Source organism: Alexandromys fortis, unplaced genomic scaffold, assembly GCF_014885135.2.
Source record: "Alexandromys fortis isolate MF-2015 unplaced genomic scaffold, M_Fortis_MF-2015_v1.1 scaffold_163, whole genome shotgun sequence".
Classification (NCBI taxonomy): Eukaryota; Metazoa; Chordata; class Mammalia; order Rodentia; family Cricetidae; genus Alexandromys; species Alexandromys fortis.
In genome coordinates, this window is record NW_026068085.1 from 2,381,710 (window position 1) to 2,399,550 (window position 17,841).

The 17,841-nt window shown below is 39.9% G+C and overlaps 1 protein-coding gene across 8 annotated transcripts in view; it reads right to left on the minus strand.

Moving 5' to 3' along the window:
• Positions 1-88: 88 nt before the first annotated feature.
• Skic3 (SKI3 subunit of superkiller complex) overlaps positions 89-17,841 on the minus strand; it is a 98,242-nt gene continuing 80,489 nt past the window's right edge. For all 8 annotated transcript variants that reach the window (XM_050122167.1, XM_050122170.1, XM_050122175.1 and 5 more), the window contains 4 exons: positions 9,165-9,317; positions 4,545-4,675; positions 2,640-2,763; positions 89-370 (listed from right to left, as the gene is read on the minus strand). In XM_050122167.1, coding sequence (XP_049978124.1) covers positions 296-370; positions 2,640-2,763; positions 4,545-4,675; positions 9,165-9,317 — 483 coding nt within the window. In that variant the 3' untranslated portion in view covers positions 89-295. The remainder of the gene's footprint in view (positions 371-2,639; positions 2,764-4,544; positions 4,676-9,164; positions 9,318-17,841) is intronic.

A 17,841-nucleotide genomic window follows, 5' to 3' on the forward strand; every position in this document is an offset into this window, starting at 1 on the left:
ATTACTGGAAAGTTATACCCCTAACTTAAGAACTTCAACTTATCTAAATAAATGGAAAGAAAGGAAAAGCAAAGGATGATTAAAACTATAGGTTTTAATTTACTTGTTTTTATTTTGTCAAGATGGAATCTTACTGATTGGTGGTCTGTTACTCACCACCCACCCACCTCCGCCTCCCGAGTGCTGGGAGTAAAGGCGTGCACACCACACCCAGCAGATACAGTACAGTTTGAGAAAATGCTGTCTCGCTGCCTCCTCCTATTGTCTTCAGTTCTGACTGTAGTCCACACCACGATTACTGTGATGACAGCTTCTCATTCAGTTCCAGTGTCCTTTTATCACTGTGGGTTTCAGCATTCTTCACCAACACCTGTGAGGTCACAGACAGAGAGGGTGACACTAACCATAGTGGTGCAGTTGTTCAGTTTTGCCATCATAAACGACTCAACTAAAGCTAACAAGTAAGCATTGTTTATTAGAAAAAAATGGCGACCCTGACTGTTATAATTACCGACTGTGCACAAAGTTAAGGCTTACACTCCTGTCACCTTAAACCCCGACCCCACCTGAGACTGCGCTATACAGGACTGTCCTGATGGCATTACTCTGCTTAGAGCCATGCACACTATCTGAGCTCTAGGCTTTGGGTTGTCACAAATTCCACCGGCTGGAAGGGGCAATTCCACCAAATGTTCAGTTGTTTTCTGCTTGCCTGGCGTCAAGTACTGGGAAGCAGTGGACTGCTCTTCTCGCAAACTAAGGAGAGAGTGTACGGCAATTCAAGGTTCTGCCTGGTGACACGGGACTCCTGCTCGGAGACTCACTGACTGCACTGCTACTGCTACAGCCGTGGCCCGGAGACTGACACACTGACTCCAGGCCCTGTGTCCTCTCAGCCTCTCAGGGCAGTGATGTGGATGGGAACAGACAGCTTCCACCTGCACAGCGAGATGCACTATGAGAGGAGCTTAACCCAGCGGGAGACACTACCTCACTACCTGTCCCCTACACCAGAAGAAAGACTACCTGGAAGGAGGAACAGTTGGGACCCTATTCACGAGAGGTTCAGAAACGCAAAGGACACCTGATAAACCTGCAAATTTTGCTACGTAAGGATTTGAATTAGCCCCTCTCAATGATAAACCTCTGTATATCTGGTAAATGACTTTTATATTTATCGTGATCACAGGTCACAGAAAAATACTACGTTTTTGACAAGTTCCTTAACATTTTACCCTTCTCTTCCACTTAAGAAAGTTCGTAAAACTACACTGATTAATAGATAAGTATGTGAGAATAACTTTTAATCTAAACTTGTCATCCATGGTTAATATGCAATCATATTATTTAAATGGCTATGAGAAGGTTTATTCTAGAGCTAAATATGAGTGACGATGCCCAGTTACTCAGATTTAGGTTACCTTAAATTCCATGTCCCAACATGGCTAACAATTTCATGCTATTTTTACAGTAACAGACCAAAGAAAGTCATAAATGAAGACACTTTTAAAATCCATTGATGGAAGTATAACTACGGAGTGGGTGAATTTGTATGTAGATGTATAAATTCTATTTAATATTATACATACAGGATGGGGGAATGTGGACACATATGTGGATGTATAAATTCTACGTACTATTATACATACAGGGTGGGTAAATATGCATACGTATGTAGATGTATAAATTCTATTTACTATTAAACATACGGGGTGGGGGAATGTGGACACGTATGTAGATGTATAAATTCTATTTACTACTATACATGCAGGGTGGGTAAATATGCATACGTATGTAGATGTATAAATTCTATTTACTATTATACATATGGGGTGGGTAAATATGCATACGTATGTAGATGTATAAATTCTATTTACTATTATACATATGGGGTGGGTAAATATGCACACGTATGTAGATGTATAAATTCTATTTACTATTATACATATGGGGTGGAGGAATGTGCATACAGATGTGGATGTCCTCCCACAGTGGGCTGCAGGATCTAAGCCAGGCCTTCACAACAAGAGTGATTACTTGATATGAAATTCTTTACAAAATAGCCCACAACTGGTCTTGATAGAGGAGTTTTAAACCACTGCTCTCCACCCTCAGTGAAACATGCCTCTGGGCATAAATGGGCAGCCCGTTTATACTGGGTTTCATGGTCTGAGTTGATGAGGACGACTGACCAGGTCTCTTCCCTAAGCAACAGGTTCCACTGAGATAGGAACTCGAATCACTGGTGTCAACCATTACACCACGGGAGCTGGTAGACAGTAATTTGGACTTTGGATTCTAAATGGTTACTCAAAGAAAACTTAGTATGGCTTCCTGTTGAATCTACACTTAACTATTTTTAAGCAAAGCATTAATACCATGGCTTTTCATGCCAAAGAATCTTAGTTTTCACTATTATAATGCCAAGGTAAGAATTCTATAACAAATGTATGTAAAACACTAACTAACCACACATTAAACCTTCAAACCAAGTAAATAACTATTTCTCTACTCTCCGCAATGCAACATTAATCGTAGTATTTTGGCCAAGAAATTTATATTCATCTGTTAAAATTTCACTAATAGCAGGGTACGTTTGAAAAGATAACTCTAGTATTTTAATGAAGTTAACAGCTTACATCAATGAGCTCCTGGTCATTTTTCGCATAGAGGTGTCTTAAGAGGTACCAACGTGCCGTTGATACAATTGAGTTGGGATAGCCAGGCTGGTACACTACTCTCTCCAAGAGTCGCCGCGTCTCTCTAGAAGAAAGACATTTACAATTATTTCAAAGTCTTTAAGTTATGATGGATTTTATATACTAATCTCACACATATATTACCTTTCTCATTCATTTGAAAATCTTATCTGATTACTTTATTATTTTATTCTGATAAGAAAAGCAATAGTTATTATTTATTAAATGTTTACTATGCACAAAGCACTAATAGACTTAGTCATACTTAATATTCATAACCTTACTACTGTTATTCTTACTGCAGACATGCAAACTGAAGCTCACTTGACATACAACGGAGAGAAGATTCTGAATTACATGAGCATCTCTGGGTGTTTCCCCTGTCATCGTTTTTCACAGTTACAGAAAAATCAGCCAAGCACGATGGGGAGGCGGAATGCTCACAAGATCCAAGGTAGCTTGGGCTACGCAGTAAGACCCTATCTCAAAATTCCAGAAAATTCATGGGAGAAAAATAATTCTTACAGAAGTACCAACTAACTAACCAACCAAACAACTAAACAACTAGTAACAGCCATGCTACATAGGAACAACAAATATTTATTATCTGATAACAGGCCACATGTGTAAAATCAAGTTTTTAGCATCTTCAAGGAGATGTACAATATGTGAATTCAACTCATAATTAAAATGATTTACAGTTATGTTCTGACTTCTTTCTCTCCTAACTTACTAACATTTATGACCCTCAAAACTCCTTAGTGGCAGAAATAACATAAAACAACTCCTTTTAGAAGTGCTAAGTAGAAGGATCATATAAATAGCAATTAGTTTGAGTAGGACTAAGGAAGTCCCACACTTGGTTACATCACAATCACAGCTTCCTCCGAGACTGTATACTCAGGGGCGAATAGTGACAATGACAGCAATGATAAGAAGTCTAGACAAATGAGAACAGCAGTGCACCAGCTCATTAGCTGTTTACAGACAGAACATTTCTCTGTGAAACTGTACGCATGCAAATACACAAAGAGCCCCCAGCTCCCTGCCAGGGAAAAATTACAAATAATGCCAGAATTGCTGGATAGCGGCAGGATCTTAATCCATCCTTCCGTCTTATTTTGTGAGGGTTGGCTTTTTGAGGAGGGCATATTTATATATATATATTGAGCTCTATTTCTATAATACCAATTCTGTATCCAGTGTCCGTATTGTTTATCCCTAAATCATTATTTCATTTAGAATTGACTTATTAGAACCATGTTACTTTTAAAAATTTTAAATACTTTCCACCCACACATATGACTTGTAAGTAATGTTCTTCATGTTTGTGATCCTCCACCCCAACCTCTAATAATATTATCAAAACTTTTGTTTTTAATTTCAATAGCCTTTGACTTTCCCAGACACAAAAACATTGTTCACAAATAGCCTTGGTTTCCAACATTTGCTAATTTTTCCAGTTTGTTAAATTAGCAAAACTTCTAGTAATATAACCTTCAGCCAGGGTCACTCTGATTTTTGTCTGCCTCTAGAACAGATACTACACTGCTGGCTCACCCTAAAATAGAAAAGAATAAAAAACCTCAAGGGCATCTTCACATGACATGCTGCCATGCCAAACTTCTCATATTTATATCTATGCATCATTTTTTGTTAAACAAACATGAAATGTTTTCTTCCTCACTGCAATACAGAATGAAATGTTCCTGGAGTAACAAGACATGAATATTACAAAGCTTACTTTACTAGTTTATCTCATTATAAATCCTCCCTTGATCATTTCCTAGGAGGTTTACAGTGAAGTAGTTGGTTCCAAGCTAATAAAAAAGAGATTTCTTATACCTTGCTCCCATCTTACGGTTGAACTGTAACAAAGCTTGCAAGAAGACAGCCAGCGGAGAGAAGCAGACTTTCAAGGCCTCACTTGTGGCTTCTTGAAGCAAGGACGACCAGTGATCACCAGAAACATTAGCCTAGAAAGTGCAGAATAAACATCAGCTCTCACTATGGATTCCTGTCTTGTCTATCATCATACAAATACTAAGGAACAAAATTGTAATTACTAAAAATGATCTGGGATCTGTCCCTGCCCTTAAGACTTGACAAAACAGTGTACACTAGGATAAGGGAAGAGCTCAAAAAGAAAACATTATTTAATAACACGAAAGCATTGTTAAAAGAAAAATATGCATTATAGATGACAACTCTATTAGCAAGTAATCTTTTCTTTAGTCTATCGAATTTAACATGACCAAACTTTTAATAATAGTGTGGTGGTTTGAACAGAAATGCCCGCTATAGGCTCATAGCCTTGAATGCTTGGTCACTGGGGTGTGGTACCATTAGGAGGTATAACCTTGTTGGAGGAAGTGTGTCACTGAGGTAGGCTTTGAGGTTTTAAATGCCCAAGTAGCTTCAGTGTCTCATACTCTTCCTGATCCCCGCAGATGAAGATGTAGAACTCTCAGCTACCTCTCCAGCACATCTGCCTGCACGCTGCCATGCTTCCCACCATGATGACAATGGATGAAACCTTTGAAACTGTAAGCCAGCCCCAATTAAACGCTTTCCTTTATAAAAGCTGCCATGGTCATAGTGCCTCTTTGCAGCAGCAGAACAATGACTAAGACAGAAGTAAATGTAATATGTTGCTTTTCAAAAATCATCTGAGAAGAAAATCTGAAATTTAATAAAGTCATAATGTAAACACACAAAGTAGATGAGGGAAGAATTAAACAAAAGTCATTAATACTGAAAACAAAGTAGTGCCATTGCATGGGAGGAAAATGCATGTATATTTCTTCAGTTATGAACAGGTTTTAGAAAAATATTGATTCAATAGTAGCATAAACTTCCTAGGAAAGAGTAATGGAAATTAAGCAGTAACAAAACTAGATAAGAAGAAAAATTACTGTTTTCCCTGAGGCTGGGGCTGTAACTCCATGGTAGTGTGTTTGACTATGAGACATGAAGCTCTGGGATTCATGCCCAGCACCGTGTAAATGAGACAAGCATGCCTGCTATCTAGCAGGTGGATTTTATGCAGGGAGCTTAAAGGTAGAAAGTAATCCTCATGAGACTCTACCTCAAAAACAGTCTCAGCAAAATCCCTGCTCACCTGGCTCTTAGAATTTTTCTGCCTGACCTTCTAAAATAATCCCGATCCTCAGATGTAGGAAATGTATTTTAGATGATGCAACACTACAGGGGTGGAAGGTGGGGTACACAAAAGATGATTAGAAGGAAGAGAAGGGAGGAATTGTACAATCATAACCTCCAAAAATAAAAGTACTAAAAAGGAAAGCAAAACACAAAATCTTCACATTGTTCTAAGATTTCCTAATTACTAGTATCCATAATATGCATTTTAAAAGTCAAAATAGTTTATTTCACATTTTCATATAACCATATAAAAACAAATACATATACTAAGTATAACAATCTACAGATTCAATGCAATCCCCATCAAAAAATCCCAACACAATTCTTCACAGACCTCAAAAGAACAATACTCAACTTCACACAGAAAAACAAAAAACCCCAGGATAGCCAAAACAACCCTGTACAATGAAGGAATTTGTGGAGGAATCACCATCCGTGAGATCAAGCTCTGTTATAGAGCTACAGTAATGAAAACAGCCTAGTATTGGCATAAAAACAGACAGGTTGACCAATGGAATTGAATCAAAGATCCAGATATTAATCCATACACCTATGAACATCTGATTTTTTGACAAAGAAGCTAAAATTATACAATGAAAAAAAGAAAGCATCTTCAACAAATGGTGCTGGCATAACTGGATGTCAACATATAAAAAAATGTAAATAGATCCCCATCTCAAAATAATTCCACCCACACTGAACCTGATAGAAGAGAAAGTGAAAAGTAGCTTTGAATGCATAGGCACAGGAGACCACTTTCTAAATATAACACCAGTAGCAAGGACACTGAGAGAAACAATTAATAATGAAACCTTCTGAAATTGAGAAGCTTCTGCAAGGCAAAGGACACAATTAGTAAGACAAAATGGCAGCCTACTGAATGGGAGAAAATATTCACCAACCCTACATCAGTCAGAGGACGGGGCTCCAAAATATATAAAGAATTCAAGAAACTAGATACTAAAATACCGAATAATACAATTAAAAACTGGTGTACAAATTGAAGCAGAGAATTCTTAACAGAAGAATCGCAAATGACCAAAAGACACTTAAGGAACTGCTCAATATCCTTAGCCATCAGGGAAATGCAAATCAAATGACTCTGAGATACCATCTTACTGAAGAGTTTCTCCACCAAAGCAATAATCTGAATCAGATCAAATCAAACTAAACTAAAAAAGCCCAGGTTTAATGGATACAATTGCACATGGATGGCTTTCCAGCCCCCCAGAGGAGGAGACAGGAGACAAACACCAGAAAACCAAGTGTTTGTTCTCTGAGGGGCAGTTTAAATACCCTGTGGGAGTAGTCTTGAGCATTTCTGGGGAGGGGTCATCATTTGGAAAGCTTTCTTTGGAGTGGAGTCTGGACTGAGGCCACTCAAGGGGAGGAAGTATGGAGTAGAGCCTCCATCCGAACATTCCAGAGTTTTGGGTATGTGGATGCCAGGAGCTGGAGTCATGCTTCCACCCAAACACTTACACCAGTCGGAATGGCTAAGACCAAAAACACTGATGTTAGTTTATGCTGGTGGGAGTGCAAACTTATACAGCCACTTTGGAAATAAGTATGGCTGTTTCTCAGAAAATTGGGAATAAGCCTACCTCAAGACTCGGCAATATCACTCTTTGGCATATACTCAAAAGATGTTCAATCATACTACAAAAACATTGTTCAACTATGTTTATAGCAGCATTATTTGTAATAGCCAGAATCTGGAAACAATCTAGATGCCCCTCAATGGAAGAATGGATAAAGAAAGTGTGGCACATCTACACATTAGAGTACTATTCAGAGTTAAAAAACAATGACATCACATGGATGGAACTAGAAAAAAAACAATCCTCAGTAAGGTAACCCAGACCCGGAAAGAAGAATGCTCTATGTACTGACTCATAAGTGGATATTAAATGTAAAGCAAAGGATAACTAGCTTATAGTTCACGAACCCAGAGAAGCTAGGTAACAAGGAGAACCTTAACATAACCACACATGGATCTCCCTGGGAAGGGGAAATAGACAAAATCTCCTGATAAAATTGGTAATGTGGGGATGGAATGAAAAGGGAGGGTGGAAAGGGGGAGGAGAAAGGGGAAGAAAGAGAAGAACATTAAAGGCGTGCGCCACCACCGCCCGGCAGAACATGAGGGAACAGGATGATCTAGATGGGGTAAGGACAAAGAGGGAAAACCAGGAAAGAGATATCTTATTTGAGGGAGTCATTATGGAGCTACCAAGAAACCTGGCACTAAGGAAATTCCTAGGAATCCACAAGATGATTCCCACCTAAGGATTCCACAGGATGACCCCACCTAAGACCCTAAGCAATAGTGGAGAGAGTGTCTGAAGTGGCCTTCCCTTGCAATCAGTTTGATGACTACCTTAAATGTCATCATAGAACCTTCATCTAGCAAGTGATGGAAGCAGACGCAGAGATCCACAGCAGAAAAGTGGGCTGAGCTCCCAAAGTCCAGTTGAAGAGAGGGAGAAATGATCATATGAGAAAAGGGGTCAAGACCATGATGGGGATACCCACTGAAACAGATGACCTGAGCTAATGGGAGCTCAATGACTCTAGAATAACAGTGGGGGAACCAGCATAGGACCAAACTAGGCTCTCTGAATGTGGGTGACAGTTGTATGGCTGGGGGGCCACCGGCAGTGCAGCCATGATTTACCCCTGCTGTTTGAACTGTCCTTTTGGAGCCCATTCTCTTTGGAGGCACACTTTGCTCAGTATAAATATAATAGGGAGGGCCTTGGGCCTGCCTCAGAGGGATGTGCTAGATTTTCTTGCCTCCCCATGGGAAGCCTTATTTTCTCTAAGGAGTGAGTGAGGGATGGGGAGGGGGGAGAAAATAGGATTAATATTTAAAATTTCAATTAAATAATGAAAAAAGAAAATAGGATATCAAGTGATAGAAGTCTCTAGAAATACCTTGAGGAATATCAAATTGAATTAAGAAAAGAAAAAGTTAAATGTTGGCATCTTTGCCACAATAAGTAACAGACTCTGAATTATTAAGTTACCAAGAATACACCTGTTATAACTCAATTTGTAAAATTACATTCTTAGATTGTCTCTAAACAATTAAGAAATTCTCTTGTAGTCTGCGGGTGGCTATTGCTCTACATTCCTCTGGAGGTCAAGGTACAAAGTCCACAAGAGACCACCACAAAAGATAATGACGCACCGGGAAAATGGCACAGAGTATTGCTATGTGAAAAGGTTCCGTATTCACAAAGGAAAAGGGGTTTTGAAGAAATCAAGTTTTCATGATCACAACTGTAACACACTCACCATGCACACATCCAATGCAAGCAGAGCTAGCTTCAACAGACTCGAGAGCTTCCCACTCCAGCTGCACTGTTGGGACGCCACTTGTAGACTCTTTCTGTAGCACATCTCTGCAGCACCCATCATTCCTTGGGACTGATACACCTGTGCCAGCCACTAAGGGACAGAAAGCAAGAAAGACGCAACATTGAGTTTTGTACAGAGTCTGGTTCCTCACTCCCAACAAATTCACTCAACTCTAATGAACTTAATTTTTAATTCAATTATTGGTATGTTCTGTGTCCCCCAAAAGAAAGAGGGTAATCACATTGTTTATTCTGCCAGCAACAGTTTCCTGGCCATATCATGCTGAAGTCTAAAGCGTATCCCACGATGCCAAATCAAGAATATTAAATTACAGTGCAAAAATTGAATAAACTATATAATCAAAAGCAAGTTTGTGCAGCTATTCAACAATGTAGCCTTTAAGCCAGAAAAGGCAAAATATGAAGTTGATAATGTAACAGCGTTCCTTCCACATAAGCATGTCTACATGTGCAAATCCAAAACAACACAGAATTCACAGGGAAAGGCTGACAGAGACCAACAGTAGACAAGTTCAGAGTGACAGGTGATTTTAACATGCCCTATTTCAACAAGCATATTAAGAAACAGAAGACATAAGTAAGGAGACAAAAGATACAAACAATGACAAGCTTGGTTTATACTACCTCCTTAAAAAATACTGTCAACAACTGCAGAACACATTTTACAACTCTACACGCAAAATTTACCATATTTGACTTTATTCTGGATTAAAAAACAAATCTGAAACCAGACATGTTGGCTTGTGATATAATCCAAGCACTCTGAAAGTCAAGGGAGGTGGATCACAAGTTCCAGGACTCCCAGACTACTAACTACTGAGTCCTTGTCCCAGAAACTACATTTCAAAAAAGTAGTCAGTGACTTGAAACTATAAAATTATGTTCTAAATAAATAATTATGCTTGAAATCATTAACAGAAAAGTACCTAGAATCATCTCATATTATAAACTTTTCAAGATACTTCATATAAAAAGCAAGATAAAGAAATCCCAATGACAATTAAAGAGCATTTCGAAACAAACAATAGAAATGCTACACTAGAATGCAAATTAGACGGTGGGATGCCGGAGCAGCAGGCAAAGCACTCCTGATGCAAGTGCAGATCCTGAGAGTCCACATAAGGAGTCAGGTGGGAACTTGTAATCCCAGGGTCCAAGAAATGAGACAAAAATATTCCGGCGTGCCAGAGGAGCCAAGATGGTGAGCTCTGGATTCAATGAGAGACACCGAGTCTCTGAGAAAGATTCCCAATACTAATCTCAGGCCTCTACATTCATGCACACACATGTGCATCTACACACACATGAAACTACTACACATACACACACACCTGAACAAATGAAATACATATTACAATAATAAAATCTGTCTCAAGAAGCTATGGCAGAAAAGAGAAACTAAAATGAAACAATACAGCAAAGAAATAGCAAAAAGGAGAAATTAGTTTTTAGAAAATAAAGGACAAAGAAATAAGAATACAGATAAAATATTTAGCAAAGAACTCACAGGAATAATTATTACAGGCTAATTTCTCTTACGACTCCAAAGTCAAAAGTTCTACACCTAAGAACTATAGATGGCTCAGCAGTTAAGAGCACTTGCTGCTCTTGCAGAGGACCTGGTTTCAATTCCTAGCACTCACACAGCAGCCTCTGGACTGAGGCTCCAATGCCCATATATAGAAACAGTTTTTAAAAATTCTAAACATGATATTTGCAAAATGGCATCATCAATACATTACATTAATATATCATGACCAAGTGGGACTTAAAAGATTTCTTATTTTTCCTTTCCTGTGTGTATGTGTATTACATGCATGTGATAATGGGGTGTGTACACACAGAAACCCGAAATTGATACGGTATGCATGCATGTGTTCATGTGGTGGGTATACACATAGGAACCTGAGATTGACCTTCTCTGCTGAGCTGGGGCCATTCACTGAACCTGGAGTGCAATGAATGTGTGTGTTGGGGATCCTAGCTCAGTTCTCATGCTCGCACAGAAGCACTGCACCTACTGAGCTATCACCCCAGATCAAGGTTCATTCACAGTAAGGAAAATAACAAACGGAAACCAAAACAAAACTCCCACCAAATTCAGAATCTGCTTAATTCAACCATCAATATTAAAAGCTGGCATAAAAATAGCATCAAGAGAATGCTAATAGGAGCCACAGCTGTAATGGTTATATACAATGCAGTCACATTCATAAAATTTGATTAATTCCAGTAATTCATTATAAATGCTTTATGTATCTCATTAATCTCATTTAAATATCAATTTAAAATGTATAAAATGGTGCTTCAAATATCTGAAAGGTCAATAGCATTTGAGGAGCTGTTCAGCATCATCAGTCATCAGGTAAATGAAAGTTAAAACACGAAAAGATAGTATTACATGTATGAGATAGAGAAGTACAATCAGCAACACCATTTCATATGAGATGCTCACATGAGTGCAAACTGGTACACACATATGTAAGACACCTAGGACACTAACAATTCCATTATACACAATAATACAAAATAGCAACAAATGAGATGAATAAACATTCTAGCCACATGAAAAAAAATGAATCTCCCATATATAATATTTAGTGAACATAGACAGATACAAATGAGGATTCCATTTACATGAAGTTCAAAACCAGGCAAAGTTTCACAGAAACGTGGGAGTCAGAATTACAGCTCTTCTTTTCGGGGAATTTGGGGGAGGAAATGAACTTAAAAGGCCCCAGGGAGGTGGGACTTATATAGGTGGTAGTCACACAAGCATACACACATGTGACTGGGACCTACTATTCCATGTGAACATATGAGAAAATACATGTGCACACATGTGCACACTTTCTTAAGACCTTATTTGTTACACCATTTCACCGTCCATTTCCCATTTTAATTTGACAAGGTTCCCTAACTTACCTTAGGACTTAAATGTCTAGATCTCAAATGAAAACTTCTATAAGAGGGGGGAAGCAACATCTTTATTCAAGAATTAGAGACTTAGCCTGCATACTCCAAATATTGTATGACATTATTTAATTTTCTTATTTATAGATTATAAAATAAAATATTTTATGACATTATTAATTTCCTTATATATAGTTATAAAAAGCTTGATATAAAGAAAGGCAAGAATGAAGAATATGCTATAGTGAAATGAATGTTTAGGCAAGCTATATTCAAATTTTATCTTTTTAACACCTTCCTGGGCAAGGGAAGAACTAACAATCTGAATTCAATCAACATGTGCTTCTCTGTATTTTATTAAGAAAAATTAAAAGTACAGTGACTACTATGTACTTTTTATAAAGGTCATCAATATGAATGAAAAGAGCAGATAAGCAGCTAATGAAAATTTCTAACTCTAAAATAGCCATTTTAATTTTAGATTATCACAGAATATCCATTAAAATTTTAGATATTCATACTCATAAAGTAGCTGGAGAAAACACACTCCTTTTAAAGGCCGAATTAACACACATACACATACACAACACTCAAAATTGTGATACAAGTTGTGGTAGTTTGAATATAATTGCCTCCATAAACTCTATCAGGAGATATGACTTTGCAGCTATTGATAAGGCCCTGTTAGAGAAAGTGTGCCAATGTGGGGGTGGGCTTTAAGGTCTCATATATGCTCAAGTCACGCCCATGGTCCGAGTTCACCTCCTGTTGCCTACCAATAAAGATGTAGAACTCTCAGCTCCAGAACCACAGCTCCCTGTACACCAACATGCTCTCTTCCATGACAACAATGGAGGAAACCTCTAAAACTGTAAGCCACCCAATTAAATGCTTTCTTTATAAGAGTTGTTGTGGTCATGGTTTCTCTTCACAGCAACAGAAACCCTACTAAAGCATATAATGGTTAATCTTAACTGCCAATTTGAAATTTCAAATTACTATATAAATAAACCTTGAGCATTTCTGAGAGGGAGTATCTAGACTGGGTTAATTGAAATGGGTATACCCAACCTAGATATCTTAGTCAGGGTTTCTACTGCTGTGATGAAACATCATGACCAAAAAGCAAGCTGGAAAGAAAAGGGTTTATTTGGTTTACACTTCCACACCACTGTTCATCATCCAAGGAAGTCAGGACAGGAATTAGTTGATGCAGAAGCGATGGAGGGGTATCGCTTACTGGCTTGCTCAACCTGCTTTCTTTTTTTTAATTTTATTAATTTTTATTGAGCTCTACATTTTTCTCTGCTCCCCTCCCTGCTTCTCCCCTCCCCTTCAACCTTTTCTCATGGTCCTCATGATCCCAATTTACTCAGGAGATCTTGTCTTTTTCTACTTCCCATGTAGATTAGATCTATGTATGTTTCTCTTATGGTCCTCATTGTTGTCTAGGTTCTCTGGAATTGTGGTTTGTAGGCTGGTTTTCTTTGCTTTATGTTTAAAAACCACTTATGAGTGAGTATATATGATAACTGTCTTTCTGGGTCTGGGTTACCTCACTCAAAATGATGTTTGTTTTCTAGCTCCATCCACTTGCCTGCAAATTTCAAGATGTCATTATTTTTTTTTTCTGCTATGTAGTACTTCATTGGGTAAATGTACCACATTTTACTTATCCTTTCTTTGGTCGAGGGACATTTAGGTTGTTTCCAGGTTCTGGCTATGACAAACAATGCTGCTATGAACATAGTTGAGGACATATCCTTGTGGCATGATTAAGCATCTTTGGATATATACCCAAAAGTGGTATTGCTGGGTCTTGAGGAGGGTTGTTTCTTAATTTTCTGAGAAATTGCCACACTGACATCCAAAGGGCTGTACCAGTTTGCACTCCCACCAGCAATGCAGGAGTGTTCCCTTTACCCCACAACCTCTCCAGCATAAGTTGTCATCAGGGTTTTTTATCTTGGTCATTCTTACAGGTGTAAGAAGGAATCTCAGAGTTGTTTTGATTTGCATTTTTCTGATAACTAAGGATGTTGAACATTTGTCTTTCAGCCATTTTATATTCCTCTGTTGAGAGCTCTTTGTTTAGGTCTGTACTCCATTTTTTATTGGATTATTTGTTCTTTTGATGTCCAATTGTAATAATCTGTTCTGTCTCTTTTAAGCCACGCTCACTCCCTCCCCCATCTGCTGAGACAGGCTGATCTTCAGCTTTCAGCCTGAGTTTTCTCCCTTTTATTGTCTCCCTCTCAAAGAGACAGCTTCTGCCTCTCCCCCCTTCTCCCCTTCCCTCCTTCTGTCCCTGCCTTCTCTCTCCCTCTCTCTCTGCTCTTCTTCCCTTCTCCCTTCCCACTCCATAACCCACTAAATAAATACCCAGCGTCACTCTGCATGGCATGCCTATCCATGTCTCTGTCCCTTGCCTGCCACCACGTGTCTCCCTGCGCTGGACCAGCCACTGCTTGGGGACCTGCAGCATTTTTAATAATCCATTTCATAGTTTCTTGAGTTCTTTGTATATTTTGGAGATCAGACCTCTGTCTGACGTGGGATTGGTTGGTGAAGATCTTTTCCCATTCTGTAGGCGGTCATTTTGTCTTGTTGACTGTGTCCTTTGCTTTACAGAAGCTTCTTGGTTTCAGGAGGTCCCATTTATTAATTGTTTTTCTCAGTGTCTGTGCTACTGGGATTATATTTAGGAAGTGTTCTCCTGTGCCAATGTGTTCAAGTGTACTTCCCACATTCTCTTCTATAAGATTCAGGTGGCTGGCTTTATGTTGAGGTCTTTGATCCATTTGGGTTTTGATGCCTTATGGGTTTGCCTACAGCCCAATCTTATGATGGCTTTGTCTTAATTGGGGTTCCTTCTTCCCAGGTGACTCCAGTTTGTGTCAAAATTGACATAAAACTAGCCAGCATACTAAATATCCAGAGCACGCATTACTGAGGTCCTAAATTGAATTTTTAAAAGAAGAGAGAAAAGTGGCATTCATTGTTCTCTGCTTCCTACATACAAAGTGAACAGCTGTCTCCACCTCCCGCCACCATGATGGACTTGTGGCTGCTTTCTGTTACTGAGATAGAACACCACAATCAAGACAATGTACAGAAAGAAGGAAGAATGTTCCCTCATAGAAGGCTTATGGCTCCAGAAAGATATAAGTCCATTGTGGCCAGGAGGCATGGCAACAAGTAGTGGGCCTGGAAGCAGAAGGCAGGAACTGAGATCATAGCAGGAAGCAGAGACGGCAAACTAGAAGTCCACCCACAGTGACAGCCCAGCAAAGCTGCTCTGGTATGTCCCCAATCTCCCATCAACTACAGACTTGTTTTCAAATGCCAGAACCTCTCAACCAAACAACCACATCCCACTTTCTGGCCTCTTAAAGGCTCCTGACCATTATAATGAGAAATGCATTTACTCCACCTCTAAATGTTCCCCACAGCCTTTCAGTCTCAACTGAGACGCCAGACAATCTCTTAATTGTAAGGCACTGTAAAATCACAAAGCAGATTACAGTCTTCCAATCAATATATAATCCACGGCATGTACATTCCTATTCCAAAAAGAAAGATGGGTATAGAGGGAAAATACTGGACCAAAGCAAGGCTGAAACCCAGCAGGGAAAACATGTCTGGTATCTGGGATTTAACGGGCATAGATGGCTCCGCCCCTCTAGCTTTGCTGCCAGCACCACTGTCTCCCTGAGAGCAGCTCTCCTGGACAGATGTTGCACAGTTCTGGCATCTTTTACTATAGCGGGATCTCCACTGCAACTTGAGCTTCCTGTTTACACTTCACAGCAATGGCCTCCACAGTGTCTTGCCCTCTCAGGGCTTTCAGGCAGGGACACCCCTCCCACATGCTGCCTGTGCTCAGCAGCTCTCTGAAACTACACAAGGAAAACAGAGAACCCCTCCACTCCTGAATCCTTCATGCCTCTAACCCCAATACAACTTGGATGGCTTTGCCAAGCTTGGCTGCTAGTTTGGAATAGACACTGGCCCCTTCAAATCACATAAGCAACAACACTTTCGTTCCACTGTTTTCTAGGATCAGAAAACACCTTAGGCTCTTTCTGCAAGATGAAAGCCCAGCTGGGTGGGGTCTGGGCCTGGCATGCTTTCCTTTGTTCCAGTGTGGAGCAGGCGTCTCCTTAATGGCACTATCTCCTTCACAAGTAGAGCCTCTCATCTAGCACACGCCTTGGCTGGAACACTAAGTTTCCTGGAGCTCATTTTCTCTCCAAGCTGTTCATTTCATATTTCCTTCTGCCCACTCACTCACCTTTTTCTTTGTAGACCTGCAAAGGAGTAAGCAATAACAAGCACTCGGCTGACTCAACACTGTACAGAATAACTGCTCTCCATTAAAGAAATCACCCCACTACATTTCCATCTGCCTCAGGAAAGTCCTCAGGACATGGGCAAAGCAGCTGGATACTTTGCAAAATTATAACACAAATGTTCTCTAGTCAAGGGGCTAAGACCATTCCCATCAGAAACCTCTGGAGTGGGCTCCAAAGTCTGCACCATCTCAGCACCGCTGCCTTCCAAGCTCTTACTAGAATGGCCTTTTTTGCTCTTCTTACAGCATTCAACTTCTTCTCTAGTGTAAGTCCCGGTCTCTGGCCTCCATCTTTGGGGGCCCCCGTCCCTGTGCCCGCCAAACCCTTGGTGCCTCCCCCAAGGAAGGATGAGGCAGTCTGCCAAACCTTGACCACTCCCCGGGAAGTCCTTTAGTGGTCTCTTCTCCTCCCAGTTCCCCTCGGGATCACCTGAGAACGCAGGAATCCCATTAAACCTGGATATCCTTTAATTTGGCTTGTTGTGATTTGGCTTGATTGTGATTTTGTGTGGGCAGAGAGCTCGCATTAGAAATATTCCTAACATCTAGTCCAAAGTTTCAGTCTTCCATATTCCTTTGAAAACATTGTCAGGTTCTTTTAGACAAGTGCTTATATGCTGGAAACAATTTCTCTAGTAGTTATTTTCCCATTGCTGTGATAAACATCATGACCAAAAGAAACTTGTGGAATAGAGTTTATTTTGCTTACAGCTCCAGAGTGGTAAAACTCCAGCAAGGGAGGGACGATTGCAATAGTGGTAGGCATGGCAACAGAAGAGGAAGCTGGAAGACCACTTCAGGAAGCAGAGAGAACAATTCAGAAATAAACTAAGGCTACATACTCTCAAAGCCCAACCCCTGAGACATACTTCTTCCAGAAAGGCCACACTTTTTAAACATCTCCAAATAGTGATATCAACAAGGGACCAAATGCCTGAACCTATAGAAGATGTTTTCACTCAAACCATCCTGGAACTATGAACCTCTTTCCTTTCATTGCTTGTATCAGGTATATTGACACAAAAGCAAGAAAAGTAACTAAGATTGCATCCTCATTGTTATCATTCAAACAAACCTGGCCCCTTCCCTTGGGGACCTGGCAGAAGAAGAATGGCCACCCCTGCACACATGGCAGACGGTACCCTTGTAATGGATTAAGTAAAAACACTGCAGGATCCCGAGAAGCTGCTTCAGGCAGAAGGCCATGAGACCATGCGGCAGGTCCCCAAGCGGGGACAGGCAGCAGGCAAGGGATCCCGAGAGTAGCCAATCCCAGGCAGGGACAACGCACAAGACCATGCCACAGGTCTCTGGAGGCAGCTGGTCC